Source organism: Pelophylax lessonae, assembly GCF_965119305.1.
Source record: "Pelophylax lessonae genome assembly, chromosome: 5".
Classification (NCBI taxonomy): Eukaryota; Metazoa; Chordata; class Amphibia; order Anura; family Ranidae; genus Pelophylax; species Pelophylax lessonae.
The window spans coordinates 446387738-446404641 of NC_138772.1; the positions used below are offsets into that span (position 1 = coordinate 446387738).

The 16904-nt window shown below is 44.0% G+C and overlaps 1 protein-coding gene across 1 annotated transcript in view; it reads right to left on the reverse strand.

Moving 5' to 3' along the window:
- TRAM1 (translocation associated membrane protein 1) overlaps nt 1-16904 on the reverse strand; it is a 68854-nt gene that overhangs the window by 16740 nt on the left and 35210 nt on the right. The window contains exons 4-6 of the mRNA XM_082259670.1: nt 10416-10532; nt 7792-7850; nt 4069-4153 (exon numbers count right to left, since the gene is read on the reverse strand). Coding sequence (XP_082115796.1) covers nt 4069-4153; nt 7792-7850; nt 10416-10532 — 261 coding nt within the window. The remainder of the gene's footprint in view (nt 1-4068; nt 4154-7791; nt 7851-10415; nt 10533-16904) is intronic.

Here is a 16904-nt window from a genome sequence, read left to right on the forward strand (position 1 = left end):
TAGCAATATGGCACCATCACTATGTAGCCCCATCAAAGAAAATGATTATATTTAACATAGCTATGGTGTTGCGATTTTGCTCCCCATTTTCCAAAGTCCCACAGGCATATTGCCACATTTGTACCTGCATACAAGGCACCTGTGCCTGGTGGTAACGAATTCTAAAACCTGCACTTTCCATGCTGTTGGCTTTTTTGATGACCCTTAGGGTCCTTTCACACGGGGCGGACCGTTTTTAGATCTGCTCCGGCACTTTTTTTTTTTTACGGACACGGATGACACTTGTGTCATCTGGTCCGTATGTCCGTTTATCATCCCATCCGTTTGCATGTCAATGAGATTGCGGATGTCAGCGGATGACACCGCTGACATCCGTTTTTGCGTCAGTTCCGTTTTTTTTTTAAAACGGAAGAAAAATAGGGTTCTCTTCCGTTCAAAAAAACTGAACTGATCGGAAAGGACGCAAATCGGATGTCAGCAGATGGTCATCCGCAATCCCATTGACATGCATTATGTCAGTTTTTCATCCGCAAAAAAATGGGATGAAATACGGACATAAGGAGCGCCCGTGTGAAAGGACCCTTACAATGTTGCTATGTTTTCAAAGCGTTCCTTCAATAGACTCAATGTGAACAATATTCCTGTAAGTTATAGTTAGTATTCAAATATCAAAATAAAAAAAAATTGTGTAAAGTCAGCGCTAATACACAAAAATCAGCAGCATGTAAAAAGTGCAAATATACCAACACTTGAATAAATAATATAAAAAGTAATGCAGCGCTGTAAAAATGAAAAAACAAAAAACTGAAATTCATAAAAAACATGAAAATAATAAAGTGTACATAATCATAAATTAATGTTCATAGCATTAAATCTTTGTGATGAAAAGGTGCTCAATGTGCTATATATTAAATCTAAGTGAATTTATCAAAGCATAAAAACACAAATATAATGAAATATCCTACATAATAAAAAAACTGTCAATAGAAATCAACCCAAGTGAGAAGCAAAACGGTGCTCTGTTGCCAAGTGGAAAGAATATATCTTCGATATCACCCGTGCAGTTTTTGCCTTCACCAAATAGTTAAAATGCAAACTCACCAGAATTGCTGTCTAAATTATAGGACAGCAATTGTGCCTTCAGCTGGTGATATATTTCCTCTCGAAATGTCACTGTCAGATTGGGAGATCCATTACATTTGTCAATCATCAAACTTGATGATATGCCTGAGGTCCAGCCGCCATTCTAAGCTTAGTGTGGCGGCACCAGATGGAAGTGTATTTTGCACTATTAAATCCATTTGCACTACACTGGACCTTTGTTTTTTTTTATCCGCCACGGTTTTTTTGCCTAGGGATCTGGTATTTTGATGTTATGAGTCTAGGAGTTTTATCTCATTGTATTTTGGTTGTTTTATTTTCATTTATATATTTTTCAAATACTACATTGAGTATTTTCTCTTGTGCTTGATGATTGACCTCGTCTGGCTGGCTGAGACATCCCTTAGGGCAGGGCTCAAAATTTCAAGTCCTGAGCTACTAGCCAGGCCTTAAGGGTTACTCGCCACTACTTGCCCCACCTAACCCCTACCCTGCCCCTAAATTTTTTTAGAAAATTACACTGTTAAATGTTTTTGCATGACTGCAGAAGTTGCACAAATAAATATTAATAACAACAGTGTGATTGTATGTGCGTTTTACCTGGATTTTAGGTGCATTTCTATTGAATTCTATTACACAGTGCATTTTCTGAAGCCGCATCAAAGATGCAACATGCAGGACTTTAAAGCGCTTTCATGAAAACGCACTTTGTAATAGAAATTCAATAGAAATGCACCTAAAATCCAGGTAAAACGCACATACAATCACACTGGCCAAACCACAGTTCACCAGTTATTAGGGATAAGAGAGTGAATAGGGGGGGGGGGGGGTCTGGGTTGTAAGAATATATGTTAAATGTTAATGAAGAGCAGAGAGAAGGGCTGTAGAGAAAGTGCTAAGGCTGTATTTTGGGACAGGACAGGGTCATGGCTGCTTGGAATGCTCAGAGCTGGGACCAGAGGCTGCAGGACATAGAGTACAGATTTATGGAGAGGACAGCTGAAAGATAGAAGTATATGAAGGGTTAATGTGAACAGAGGAGTACAAAAATTGCTGCTGACTTATCATTGTGCAGGGAAGATAAAGACAAGTGCGAGGAGACGGACAAAGTGAAAGTAACCTGGCCGAGTAGAACAAACCAACAGGGGAGGGGAGCTTGGAAGGAGAGAAGTGATTAAAGGCTGCAGGAGAGATAAGTGGCTGGAACGGAGGAGTCCAGAAATCATGCATTGTGCTGCTGCAATAACAGGAGGGAGAATGACATTCACTCCTGTCAGGCAGGTGAAGGCAGAAGCTCCTAGAGCGCCCCCTCCCCCCCTCATCATAGATATGGACACTGCCCACCCCTGCACGTCCAGACAGTGTTCTGTCTCTTCCTCTCCTTGCTCGCATTCAATGATTTTTCACTCGCAAAATGCGAGCAGGCGAGTGAATAATTTGAGGGCTGCCTTAGGGCCTCATCTTGATGATTGGGAGATCCATTATATTTGCAAATCTGACAGTGACATTTCGAGAGGAAATATCACCAGCTGAGGGCGCAATTGCTGTCTTATAATTTAGACAGCAATTCATTCTGGTGAGTTTGCATTTTAACTATTTGGTGAAGGCAAAAACTGCACTTGGCAAAAGAGCACTGTTTTGCTTCTCACTTGGGTTGATTTCTGTGGACACTTTTTTTTTTATTATTTAGGATATTTTTTATGCTTTGATAAATTCACCGTTACAGATTATATAGCACATTAAACACTTTTTCATCACACAGATTTAATGCTGTTAATATTCATATACGATTATGGACACTTTATGATTTTCATGTTTTTTTTTAATAAATTTCACATTTGTTTTTTCATATTTACAGGGCTGAATTACTTTTTATATTATATAGAGTTAGTAAACTTCTCATGCTTCAATGTATGCGGACATCGATCGCTTGACCACTGAAACAGATTTCTAATGTTCACCAGCCATGCTGAAGTGGCGTTTTTGGCTGTTTAAATACACCCTGCATGTTCCCTCCTGAAAACGTCATGTACTGTGTACACCTTTGCTGTGTAGGCCTGGGCTATAAATGGGCCCAGCACCATTCCCTTCACCTCCTGAGAGTGCACACCACATTCAGTGTACTACAGTGTGGGCAAATCTCAGAATTACATAACTTTACCCTTAAATAATCATCTAATTCTGCATGATGTATTCATAAAGACATGCTGACAGATAATTCTTACGTTAGAGTTTTACTGTGTGTGATTCTATGGCTTTTCTATTGACTCCTAAGGATTTCTATTAAATCATTTATTGCTCAGAGTGGTATGCTGAGCCTTTCACAGAAGTTAGTATGAAATAGAGAGAAAGAGCTTTTAGGCCAATGACAACCTACTGTTCTTAGTGTCCAAAAAAAACAATTGCAGAGTGCTTGCAATTCCTCAGTCTCTTTTTCTTAGATTGCCTGCCTCAAGAAAGATTGCTGGAATTTGGATCTATAGGATCTGATTTTTGCCAATTACTACACAAGGATGAAAGAGACGCATTATAAATCTTCCTCCTGGCCAGCTTTTAAAGCCTCGTACACACGATAAGAATATCGGATGAATGATCTTGTTTTGGATGCAAGTTTCATGTCGAAAATCAAGAAGTTGGTAAAAATATTAAAATTCTCGTACAACTTCAGAAGTGATGTAATGTATTGTAATGTATTCTTTCATTTCTAAACATGTGTGGTGTTGTTGGCACAATTTTCTTTGTACAAATACAATACCAATTACACGAAAAATGTTCCCTCTGTTAACATACGATAAAAATCTTCGTGTTTGTCCCTTCGGAGATTTTCGCATGAATGGTTGCGTTTGGCTCTTGAAAGCTGTGTACTAACGATCAGACGGTCGCTCCGAAAGCGGTATTTTTCGTCCGATTTTTTCATCGTGTGTACTAGGCATAATTCTTAGCGATAAAGTAAACATTATAAATTACCTTTTTTGTTTTCTGGAAATAAAGTTCAGGGAAGGCATGGAACCAGTAGGCCAGTTGTGAAACATAGAAAAACTTCATCTGGAATCTGCAAATAAAACCCATTAAAAATAGATTGTATTTCAATTATGAATATATAAGAAAGAGTGTAAAACAAGACAACATAGAAAACTTTAGTGCACTATACTGAAACACAAAGTATTGCCATTCTGTAAAGGAAGAAGATCAGCTGGAATCTAAGTTCTCCTCTCTACTTTTAGGTATAAAAGATAATACAAAGATTAACCAAGGTCAGTTTGAGCTTTGCTTTTACTCCTACATACAAAAAAAAAAATTCTAGTCACATACATGAGACCTAGTGCTCCATGGCCACCCACTTAGGCAGTTCTATTCTGAGAATCATGTTACTTGTGAAGTTGTGAACAATGGCTCTTGAAGACCAAACAAATTTAACAAAAGGTCAAGACTAAAAATAAATAAATAAAAGCAGTTTAAAAAAAATTCTCTAAATTAAATAGGTTTTAAAAAGCCAACGCCATAAAAAAAATTACATTGTTGAGTGGGCCTGGTAAACTAAGTTACCGGTTTATTTCTAAAAAAACTGCCCCTTTAAAGCTGCCAACAGGTATCACAGAGTAGTTTGCACAAATCTGCTAAAAAATTCAGTATCATCTACTTTGCCAAAGCTGGTCTGACCGGGCAAAGCTTCAGCGTTTCCGGACAGATGCCTGTTTGTATAAGTTGGTCTGCTTCCTGCAGCTTTCCTCGCATTTCCAATAGCCAGTGAGGGATACCATTGTGATGATGGGCCAATAGGATCACCAGGAAGTCTCCGAGCATTTGCAAATAACCTAGTATTTAAATGAAGCGGCAGATACAGAATGCTACTTTCTGGTGCCTTTGTGTCCTAAACATCAGCAGTTTTAACCCCTAATTGTGATTTTGTAGGAGTTAATATGATCTAGAAATATAGCACCCACCCTGGAGGAAAACAAAGGTGTTCCTCTTTCGTGGCTTGATTTCTGGGATCATTCATTTATTTTACATCGTGAAAAATCAATTAGGAGAGTTTAAAAAGGATCACTTAGTTCTTGCTTAAAGCTGGTGGGGGACAGCTGCAGCATTAGACCGATACCGCAGCATGGAGGGGAGTATGTATTTTTTGTTTTTTTACATACCCCATACATTTCCTTCAGAGGGATTTCCCAGCACTGCAGTCCCAGAGACATAAGGGAAAAGAAAAAGCCACAAAAAAACATTTCTAAAGCCTGTTTTACACTATTAGAACTTCACTCAAAATTTTTAATTTTAAGCATGATCAATTTTCTAATCGTAATGCCCCGTACACACGTACCGATCGTCGGCCGAACGATCGGCCGTCTTTTGTCCAGGGCTGTCGTGTCTGATGAAAACTGCAAAAGACTGAACACGAATTTTGTCGGCCAACAACAGCCGACTGCAGAAGTGATGTCATGTGATGGTTAACTTTCCGTGTGTTTTTTCTTTTCTGAGCATGCCCAGTCTTGCAAATCTGCTGATTGTCGGCCGAATTCTGTACTGACTGGCGAACAATCGGCCGTTCTGGTGTTGGCCAACAAAAATTTTAATGTCTACACGACAGATTCTTTTCAGCCGAAAGTGCGCTGTCGGCTGTCGGAAGCATCATACTAACAAGCCTACAATCGGCCGACAATCGGTACGTGTGTACGGGGCTTTATTAAAGTCAAAAAGATGTTAGTCTTAACCGCAGTAATGAAAAAATTCAAAGTAGAAATATGGGAAAAAAATTTGTTTTGAATGAACTTTTTTAAATGAACTTCTAATAGTGTATGTGGTTTTCATTAGGTAAAGTGCAAAATAGAATGTTAAAAGCAAACAAAATTTTAAACTACTTTTGATTTACATTTGTCAAGCCGTCAAATATACTTAGAATTTTTGTACAAATTTTGATCTATGCACCTATGTTCTATGTTGATAACCATTTGCCTTGGTGGAAAACTGGACTTGTAGTTTACGACGCGGCTGTGTGAGCTCAGCACCACACAATCAGGAAGATCAATGGACTACGAGGACGCTCACCAGTGCCCTCGCAGCTCTTTGAAAACTACAAGCCATCAACTGCAATGGCTGAAAGTACCTGTAGGCATTCATTCACAGGAAACTGTAAATGAATTATGTGGCCATGTGGGTGGAGCCCTGCATGGCTGCGCTGTCTTCAAATGGTGACAGCAGGTGCGGGGAGAAGATCCCTGGCCCATTGTCACAGGGAGGGGGGAATTGGGGGGTAGAGGCTACAGATGCTGGAACATAAAAATGGGTGGAATATGTAACATGTTCCTAAAGTGAAGTTATCCTTTAAGGTAGGGGTGGGGAACCTTTTTTCTGCCAAGGGCCATTTGGGTATTTATAAAATCCTTCGGGGGTCGTACAAAATTAACAACTTAAAAATGTACCTGTTATATTTAGTCAAACATTTAATTACCTCACCCCTAAATTGATGGCTGCAACTGCTTCTGTTTGGTGAGGTGTGTGATGTTAGCTGGTATTGATGATGTTGCTACTTGGAACTGGTTTTCCATGTTTGCGTCGGTCAGTCTGGAGTGCAGTCGACTCTTTGTGGTGGTAAGTTTTGAAAAGAACTGCTCATGGGTACTGCTGGTTGGTACTGCTGGTGGGTATAGCTGGCTGGTACTGCTGGTGGGTACAGCTGGCTGGCACTGCTGGCTCAGGCTGGTACTGCTGGCTTGTACTGTGCTGTGGGTACTGCTGGCTGGTACTGCTCTGGGTACTGCTGGCTGGTACTGCTGTGGGTACTGCCGATTTAGGCTGGTACTGTGCTGTAGGTACTGCTGTGGGTACTGCTGGCTCAGGCTGGTACTGTGCTGTGGGTACTGCTGGCTGATACTGCTAGCTCAGGCTGGTACTACTGGCTAGTACTGCTGGCTGGTACTGCTGTGGGTACTGCTGGCTCAGGCAGGTAGTGCTGTGGGTACTGCTGGCTGGTAATGCTGTGGGTACTGCTGGCTGGTACTGTGCTGTAGGTACTGCTGGCTGGTACTGCTGTGGGTACCGCTGGCTGGTACTGCTGTGGGTACTGCTGACTCTGGCTGGTACTGCTGGTTCTGCTGTGGGTACTTCTGGCTATGGCTGGTACTGCTGTTGGTACTGCTGGCTTTGGCTAGTACTGCTGTGGGTACTGCTGGCTCTAGCTGGTACTTCTGTGGGTATTGCTGGTACTGCTGTGAGTACTGCTGGCGGAAAATGCTGGCTAGGAGAAGTGTAGCGTGTAGCTGCGCTGGAGGAAGAGGCGATGTCTGTATTGGTCACAGGCGGAGAGCATTTGATATCACTCCGCCTGTGACTCACTCAGACTGTCAGAATGGAGCCGGAACTATACAGGAAGCATCGGCTCAGTTCTGACAGATCAGCTGAGACACAGCCTCAGCTGCACGGAGGGCCGGACCAGATGACTTTGCGGGCCGCATACCGCCCTCGGGCCGTAGGTTCCCCACCCCTGCTTTAAGGGAAATTCGAAAGAACGTACTGCTTGTGAGAACTCTATCTTTACCAAAACTCTGAGCAATTCAACAGGAACAAATATCCTGCACAATTTAGAGACAACCACAGTAGATCTCTTAAAAAAAATAACAAAGGGGCCAGAATCAGCTGGACTGAAATGGTATTTCGTTTTTTTTTAACGACATAAAAGACAAAGAAATTACTTACGGGAAGTAGGTGTGGGGGTAGCCTTTCCATAAACTTGTTGGATCTGCGAAATAATTCTCCTAAACAGACAATGACCATTATAAATACAACTATAAAGAAATATTACCAATAACAACAGCACAGTTACATGTTGACTGAGCATCACAAAACCTTTTTTTGCGGTAAATTAGGCTTCATTCTTTAATCATTAAAGCAGTATCCAAACATTCTAATTAGTGGTTGTGCAGGTAGCTATTTTGCTGAAAATAACATTACTGTTCAGAAATGGTCTCTATGGCAACTAATGCCACAAACACTGCACGCTCTTCAGTTTAGGAGAATGACAGGGAGTTCGATCTATTCATTCTTAAGAGGCCATCACAGCACTGCTTTGCCCATATTATTCGATGATTAATGGCACACTGCTAAGAAAACAGTCCGGATTATATTGTTGACATATGTTTAAGCCTTGCTAAACAGAATTTCCCCTTTCATTTTCACCAATATTAAATGCAAGACCTCCCTGGAAGCAGGATGCATCTCTCATACAAAGCCATAATGAAAATACCAAACTGGCAATTGGACTTGTAAATGATTTATTTCTCACTATGTAGAAATAACCCGGAATGATGTCACCATCATCTGTTTGCACAACATAATTTGCACAGAAATTTGGTGGATGAGGTTAGCACCACTGGAGTTGCCAATGATAAAAAGCCAGCATATTACTCAACTTGTCAGTAACCACACAATGCTAAAATTATCTGCTTTGGGTGGAAGTGTCCTTAAAGTGGAAGTATACTCCGCCATTAAACTTTTGCCTACAGGTAAGCCTATAAAAGGGCTTACCTGTAGGTAAAATGAATATCTCCTAAACCTGCACGGTTTAGAAGATATAAGCGCTGCATGCAGCCGCTGACAGCAGTGGCGCATGCGCTCTGAAGGTCCGGCGGACCTTCAGAGCTCTTTGCCGGCTCCTTGCCTGAAAGAAAACTCCTGCGCATGTCATCGCAGCTCTGGCCACTCACAGCGCCGGAGCCGCCGAACCCAGAAGAGACACAGAGGGAACATGACAGCTCCCCTGTCTGGCCGACCGTGTCGGGGCTTTGTTTTAAGGTATTTCATAATGAGCTAGTATGCGATACATACTAGCTCATTATGCCTTTGTCTTGCAGGTTTGTTTTTGTTGTGAGGATACAACCGCTTTAAGGGTAGTTTCACACAAGCAGACTGATCAGGTCCACCCTCCAGTTTCCTCTATGGAGCGACAGGTGTCAACGGACATCTGTCCATTGACACCTGCTGACATCAAATCCTTTCTGCTAAAAACAAGACAGATGGGGATCTCTTTCACATCCCTCTGGTGGAATGGATTGGAAGACAGCCGGGTGTAAACAGACAAGCAGTTCATTTACATCCAACCGCACAAAGGAGAGCGGGCTGTGGCTGTGTCTGCTCTGCATAAGCATAGCAGACATGGACCAGCCATCTACCTGCTAAGTGGGGATCAGCGAACAGATACCCTTCTGAGCAGGCGGATTTCAATGGAGCCCGCCCGGTGTGTAAGGGGCCCTATAGTTTTTGTTTGTTAAAAAACAGGTGGAGCTGCCAGTTGTAGATTATGTAGAAAAGCCACATGCTCCATGGCCATTTTTATGAACCAGTTTACCCAGATGCTTGGCTACATAATATTAGATAGCCATTGCGAACTGCATAACACAAACTTGGTAAACTGCTTCTAAAAATGTATTAAACCTCAAGAACAAAAATCGAATATATAGCAGCTCACCGGTACTTAGATGTGGTGGCTGCATTTGTTTTCTTCCTTTTGTTATTCCCCTTACCTGGCAATGCAGTCAGTAAAATACTTTTTGTCTTACGGTTACAATAAATGCTTACTGTACTGTATCCTCAATGCAGCAGCATTGTCACCCTAGACAGGGCCACAAAATACCTTCCCTCTATTTTCAATAACCTAAAGGGGAGGTGTTGTGTAGAACACAGAGAGAAGTGGGAAAAGTGCTAACTGATGAGTGCAGCTGAGAGCACAGGAAGTTATTTGCTCACAAGATTTCTATAATCTTTTATACAGCATGACTGGAACCAATCCTCTATGTGGATTCTGCAGTGCATCTGACCTTCTTTATGGTTTGCTTATGAACGCAACAGGATCCCCAATGTCAGAAAAGCAGATGGTTTAGCACACGTAAGAACACATCAATTTTCTTGTTCATTAAATTTCCCAGGAAGCCACATGGCCCCATGCATAAGTCCAGGCTTATCCACAGATATCTTTTATGTTGTCCAATCCAAGGTCAGAAATGAATGAACCAATCTCAAACATACAATGCAACAAAATTAACCATAAAGGATATTGCCTATCTGGTGGAGATGACTCAAGTACAGTTTTGTAGGTGGAGGTAGGGTAGGCTTCCCTGATAAATTCGTTTTCTATTCTAATAATAAATGAAAACACACGTATTCAGGGAAGCCTACCCCACCTCTACCTAAAAAAAACATACTTCACTCACCCCCATTAGATTATCCCCTGCAGCTATTATAAAAATACTGGGGGAAAAAAAAAAAAGTGTAAAAAAAAGAAAAAAAAAAAAAAAAAAGGACAAGACAGGCCTGAGTTTACTTACTGAGACAATGATGCTCGTCCCCCAGACACAAGAGAAGAAGTAGAAAGCACTCAGCTGCCCAGACTCATTGAACTTGCTGTGTTTTGTCTTCGAGAAGTGCATGCGCCTGTTAATTTTCTGAAAGAAGACAGCTTGATTAGATAAACAATTAACATCTCATTGAGCGGTGTATATCCTGAATGATACGCAAGTTCTCAAGAACAAATCAGTGAAAACTGTTAAATAATAATTTTCAAAAAGTTGATGGCAGATGATTAGTGACACCAAGGTTGAAATATACGGCAAGAATGACAAAAAAAAAAAAAAAAAAGAGCCCTGTTCACATCTGTGCGCGTTGAATGCATTGCATGATCAGTGCCTTGTGTTTTAGACATGTTTATTTGCTTTACCACTGATCTCTAACACAATTGGTGAAAAACACTTTTCAAAGTACCCAATTTACAATACACCTAAAACGTGTATATGTAAACGGAGCTGTAATCTTGTGGTACTCCCACAATCCAATCACCCCCCTCCTTCAACTCTTAAAGCTATTAAAGGGAAGCTTTACAATTTACAAAAAAGTCAAATTAAAGCCCAACTACAGGCTCCAGACTGTGCTGCCCCCTTTAAACCACGGTTGCCAGCCTTATAGTACATCTGATCAGCCATGGAACCCTAGGGTTCCTCCAGAGGTTGCTAGAGGTTCTTTGGGTTGTGGCTGATTGACCTCCCTCCCAACTGCTGCACAGTTTGAGTCCAATGGTAGTTGGCAGAGCCAGCAGCATGACACCCAATGACCTCCAATAAATTGTTTTTGGCAGGGGTTCTCTGAGACCTCAAATTATTTTAAGAGTTCCTCTGGGGTATAAAATTAGAGAAAGGCAGACAATTCTACCTTCATGGACATCATGGGAGCAGAGGTTTTTTTTTTGTCAGTTATTATGACATGCTGACCAATGGGGGACACACACTGGTCCTGACTGCTAGAAAGGGGTACCCAAAAGCAGGAAAACTGGATTTTTGTCTTACCGTAAAATCCTTTTCTCGGATGTTTATTGACGGACACAGCTCCTTATCTTCTGGACCCTTGGGTTTATGCTGCCCCCTACAGGAGGACACTAGGCGGAAAAAAGTTTGACCCAAATACCCAGGGAATATACTCCCACTTCCTGCTTTAGGACTTCAGTTTTGTAACAAGCAGTATCAGAAGAACATATAACCCAACTCAATAGAGGGGCGGGTGCTGTGTCCGTCAATAAACATCAGAGAAAATAATTTTAGGGTAAGACAAAATCCAGTTTTCTCTTTCATTTATTGACGGACACAGCTCCATATGTTCTGGACCTTTGGGACATCCCAAAGCAGTGTCAACATGAGGGGTGGGAAGAACACAGCAATAAACCCTCAAAGAGGACTAATCCTCTCCAACAGCGGCCTGCAAAACCTTGTGGCACAAGGCAGCATCCACAGATGCCAACACATCCACCTTATAACATTTTGTCAAAGCATGCATGGACGACCAGATGGCCGCCTTGCAAACCTGCACCACTGATGCCTGATGACGGAAGGCCAAAGAGGCACTAAGCGCCCTTGTAGAATGCACCTTAACAGGGAAAGAAGGATCCTGACCCTTAATGGAGTAGGCCTGCACCACCATCTGCCTGATCCATCCGAAAATGGTCGCAGCAGACACGGCCAGCCCTTACGGGGTCCATCCGTAAAGACAAACCGGGAACCTGATTCAGAGTGTCTGTGGCGTCGGCCAGAGGAAATATCAAAGAATCCTGCAAGCTATTATGATCAATACTATTTCAATCAAGCCAGCTGCAAGCACTGATCACCATTTCATACTAAAGTGTAGAGTGCCATAATAAAACAAACCTTAGTGCTGCGCTACCTTCCTATGAATCTCTGCACATTCCTGTTGAGACGAGAGGCCAACAGGTCCACATTGGGAGTCCTTCACCAGAGAGACAATTGATGAAACACCTTCGGGTGGAGAGACCATTCTCCCTGATCCAACGTCTGCCGACTGAAGTAGTCTGCCTGCCAAATTCCCACCCCTTGAAAATGCACAGCAGAGATGGCTGGAACAAAGTTCTGCCCACCTTAGAATGCTGGCTACTTCCCTGGCTGCTAGGGCACTATTGGTGCCCCCCTTGATGATTGACATATGCCACAGCCGTGGCACTGTCCAGTTGAATCTATAACGAGCACCCCTGCAGATGATTTGTCCATTGGCTCAGACAAAGCCTGATCGCCCATATTTCCAGGATATTGATCGTCAGACGACTCCTTCAGAGTCCAAACCCCCTGAGCACAATCCGAACCCAAGGCACCTTCCCCATCCATAGTGATTGCTGTCCATTACAGGGGCAGAAAGGATTTCCCCTGTCAAACAGGATAAGATTGGGTAGAGCATGTGGATTCTTGCTCCATTTGGCAAGAATCTCCTTTTGCAGAGATCTGGTATGGAACTGAGCAAACAGAATTGCCGCGAAGGTGGAGACCATCAGGCCTAGCACTTGCATGCAGGTCCTGAGAGATGACCGCCGGTTGGACAACAGGCACCGAATCGCATCCTGCAACTTTTGGAGTTTCTCCTCTGGAAGAAACACCCGGGCTGAGGCAGAGTCCAGGGTCAGGCCCAGGTAGTCAAGTTTGGTGGACAAGACCAGAGCAGATATTTTGGAAATTTAGTTTCTACCCCAACTCTTGAAAAGTTTGCACCGAAAATTTCACATGGTCTTGTAAGGCAATCAGAGACTCTGCTAGCAGAAGGAGGTCATCCAGGTACCCCAGTACCGCAATCCCCTTCTGCGGTAGCAGTACTAACACCGGGGCCAAAACTTTTGTTAACACCAGAGGAGCTGAGGCGAGACCAAAGGGTAACGCCACAAATTGATATGCCCGACATAGATTGGGATATGAAGGTAAGCGTCCTTGATGTTGATAGAGGCCAGAAAATCCACTTGATGGAGGGATGCCACTCCTGTGCGAATGGACTCCATCCAAAATATCTGAACTTGCACAAAGCAGTTCAAGGCCTTGAGGCCCAGAATTGGACGGATCCTTGTCTTCCTTCCTGGGAACAACAAATAGGTTTGAATAAAACCCCTGAAAGTGTTCAGATTCTGGAACCAGTACAATGTCCCCTTGTGAGAGCAGATCTTGTACTTCCCCAAGAAGATCTCGTAGGCGATTTGGGGACAAGTACAAGTTGGAAGGGAAGAACCTTGCTGAAGGACCGAAACCTGATCTTGTAACAGAACTGAATCAACTCGGATCCAGAAAGAAGCGAAGACGTCCCCCCACCCTAGATACGGGTGAGGTGAGGGCGCCCCTTCAGGCAGAAGTGGGCTTGACTGTGGTCCCGGAGGAACACGCTCTCGGCTTACCAGGCCAGGGCCTCTTGGAACCCCCTGCAGGGAGGATTTTGATCCCCGATCCTTAGATCCTGAGGAACAAAAGGATAGAGACGAAAAGGGCTACGTTTGCAAAGAGCCTCTTTGCTCCTGGTAGCCTATGGAAGCAGAGTACTCTTACCTCCTGTAACACCCTTAATGATCTCCTCCAGGGAAGCTACGAACAGGTGGTCTCCTACAAAGGGGAGATCAGTCAGTACTTTCTTGGAAGCCTGGTCCACAGACTAGTATTTCAGCCATATCATGCGGCGAAGAGTCACAGCTGTCAGGAACACCCTGCAAGCTAAGGGGGCTGCATCCAAAGAGGCATCACAGATATACTGCAACCCCTGGACCAACTGGTCCACCAGCTTCTGCCAGGTCAGGAGGAGGTTGTCGCCTTCCAAATCCTGGCGCAGAAGCTTAGCCCATTCCGTTAAGTTCTGGAAAACCAAGGGTATGGTAAACACTGGCTGCAAAATGGAACCGGCCATGGTAAAAAAGGTATCGGACCAGAAATTCAGCTCTCTTGTCAAAAAAAGTCCTTATAGGACAGAGAGTCCTCCATTGGGAGAAGGGTGGCTTTATTCAAACTGGAAACCTGAGATTCCACCACAGGTGGCACTGTCAGTTTCTTTAACTGGGACTCTTCAAAAGGATACCTTATAGCGAAACTCTTGGGTACCCAGACAGTGTACGTTGGGGGGAACCCCACTGACTTACGATAATGCTGTCGAAATAGGTGGGAAAGGGGAATACCTTTGCCACCTTTGAGGCTCTGCGGGTAGCAAAGTGCAGCTGCGCTGCCGACGCAGCTGTATCCTCCGTTTTTTTTTTTAAACTTTCCCGCACCGATACAATCAGTGCATCCACTAGCGCCTTTTCATGCGCGGCTGTAGTGGAAGAGGATTCAGCCTCACTATCAGAGCACTCCGGGTACGTGGATGCAAACCCAGTAGGGTAACTCGCGTCCACAGCGGCCAAATCAACCTTAGAATGTGAAGAAACAGAGGATGCAGATGAAGACAGAGGATGCTTTTTGCTCGTCCTATTTTGGAGGGCCAGATCTACCTTGGACACTAGTGACTGCAAGACCGCCGCCATAGCAGACAAAAGTGGACTGGGACCCAGAGGGCCCCGCAGCCTCTGAGAGGGGGTCAGGTGGTGACACCATCCCCAGGGACCCCATGGGTTTACCTGGGGACCGCCAACAAAAATGTAGAAATTGCTGTAGGGTACCCCCCACGCTGCACCAGCGGCACCACAAGTACCAGCGCACCAAGTTACTGATATAGCAGAAAGAGGGAGCCTTTAGCACCCACAGGGATGCACCACGCCCTACTCGGGTACAGAGACTGAGTGCCAGGCTACACGCCGTGTGGTATTCAGAGAGAAAGAAAAAAGTTCAGGAACTGACACTAGAGGCCCATCGCAGATTCATCGCTCCACAAGCTCCAAAAATATGGCCTCCGTGTGATAGCATTTGGAAACTACAAGAAAATGACTACACAAACATGGCCGCCAATAGAGAGAACAGCCATCCATGGCAAAATAGCGGCACCTGGGACCCCTAGGTACATTTGTACAGCAAGGGGGGCCCCCCAACACAAGCTCGACGCGCCCAAACATAACAGGCAGAGGAGGGGCCAACGTCCACCTCGAAAAGCCACCAGAAGGGAGGGGGGGGGGGCACTACTCATCCCACCTTTGGACCTGGTAGGCACCGCTCTAGGCAGACCGCCGCTCCATCTTGGAATAGGGGTGCTGCGGGCCAGAGGCACGCGTTGACTCAGGTTGTGACCAGGGCTACATGTCCTCATGAGGCGTTAACTCGCCGGCCAGCCCCCGTCCAGTGGGACTATGTCGCAGCCGACCTAGCAAGCCAGACTGGGAGACCATAAGGATCTAGAACATCCAGCCCATAGCCCAGTCCAGCAGTTGACTGTAGTTCCCACAGAAACAGAAAACAATAAAAGAAGCTAAAAAATTCCATTTAAAAATGAAAAAATGCTAGCACCAGAGATCACAGCAAGGAACTATGTCTTTACTCCTGACTAGGCAGAAAAAAAACTGAAGACCTATAGCAGAAAGTGAAAGTATACCCCCTGGGATTGCCCTATAGAAGTAGTCAAACTTTTTTCCGCCTAGTGTTCTACTTCTGTAGGGGGCAGCATAAACCAAAAGGTCCAGAAGATTTGGAGCTGTGTCCCTCAATGAACAAAAGAGAAATATATTTTAACATGAAGACTTACTGCTTTTTCGTAATTACATTGCACATGTGGACAAGAGAAAATACATTTGTTTTTGGTAAAAAAATAAAAATAAATGTATTATGAACTGCCTGCATTAAAACTTCCAATTAAGCCTCATGTTCCCTTCCCTAATAAAAAAAAAAAAGAGAACCCAGATTGGCAGACAGCATTTATTGAAGATTGAGATTGAAATTGGATTCTTTAACCACTTCCCCAACGTCGGCAGGGATGCTTACTCCCTCCCCGGGGGCGCATAGCGTGGCGATCTGGGATGCGGCGAGTCCCTCAGGACACAGCCCATCCCCGATCGGTGTAAAGAGCCAAATTAAAAATGGCTCTTTACCATGTGACCAGCTGTGTCCTATCACAGCCGGCCACATGCACTGTCCTTGTACAAGGCACGTAGAGGGGCGATCGGGGATGGAGAGTGTCACTATGACACAGTCCATCCCCGATCAGGGTAAAGAGCCAACGAAATTGGCTCTTTACCACCGTGTCCAATCACAGCCAGTCACAGAATGTCAACAAAACCACGGTAACTAGCTGTTGCTGTGTTCTCCTCAAACAACGATCCTGTGTGAGAAGATTGCGGTAACAGCTAGTTACCGATTACAGGCCACACTAAAACACACTGATTGCCCCTCCCAATAAAGAGGACCTGTCACTAGCCCATTAAAGTACCTGTCTCCAGCCCATCAGAGTAACCCAGTACCTGTCTCCAGCCCATCAGAGTAACCCAGTACCTGTCTCCAGCCCATCAGAGTAACCCAGTACCTGTCTCCAGCCCATCAGAGTAACCGAGTACCTGTCTCCAGCCCAGAGTAACCGAGTACCTATCTGCAGCCCATCAG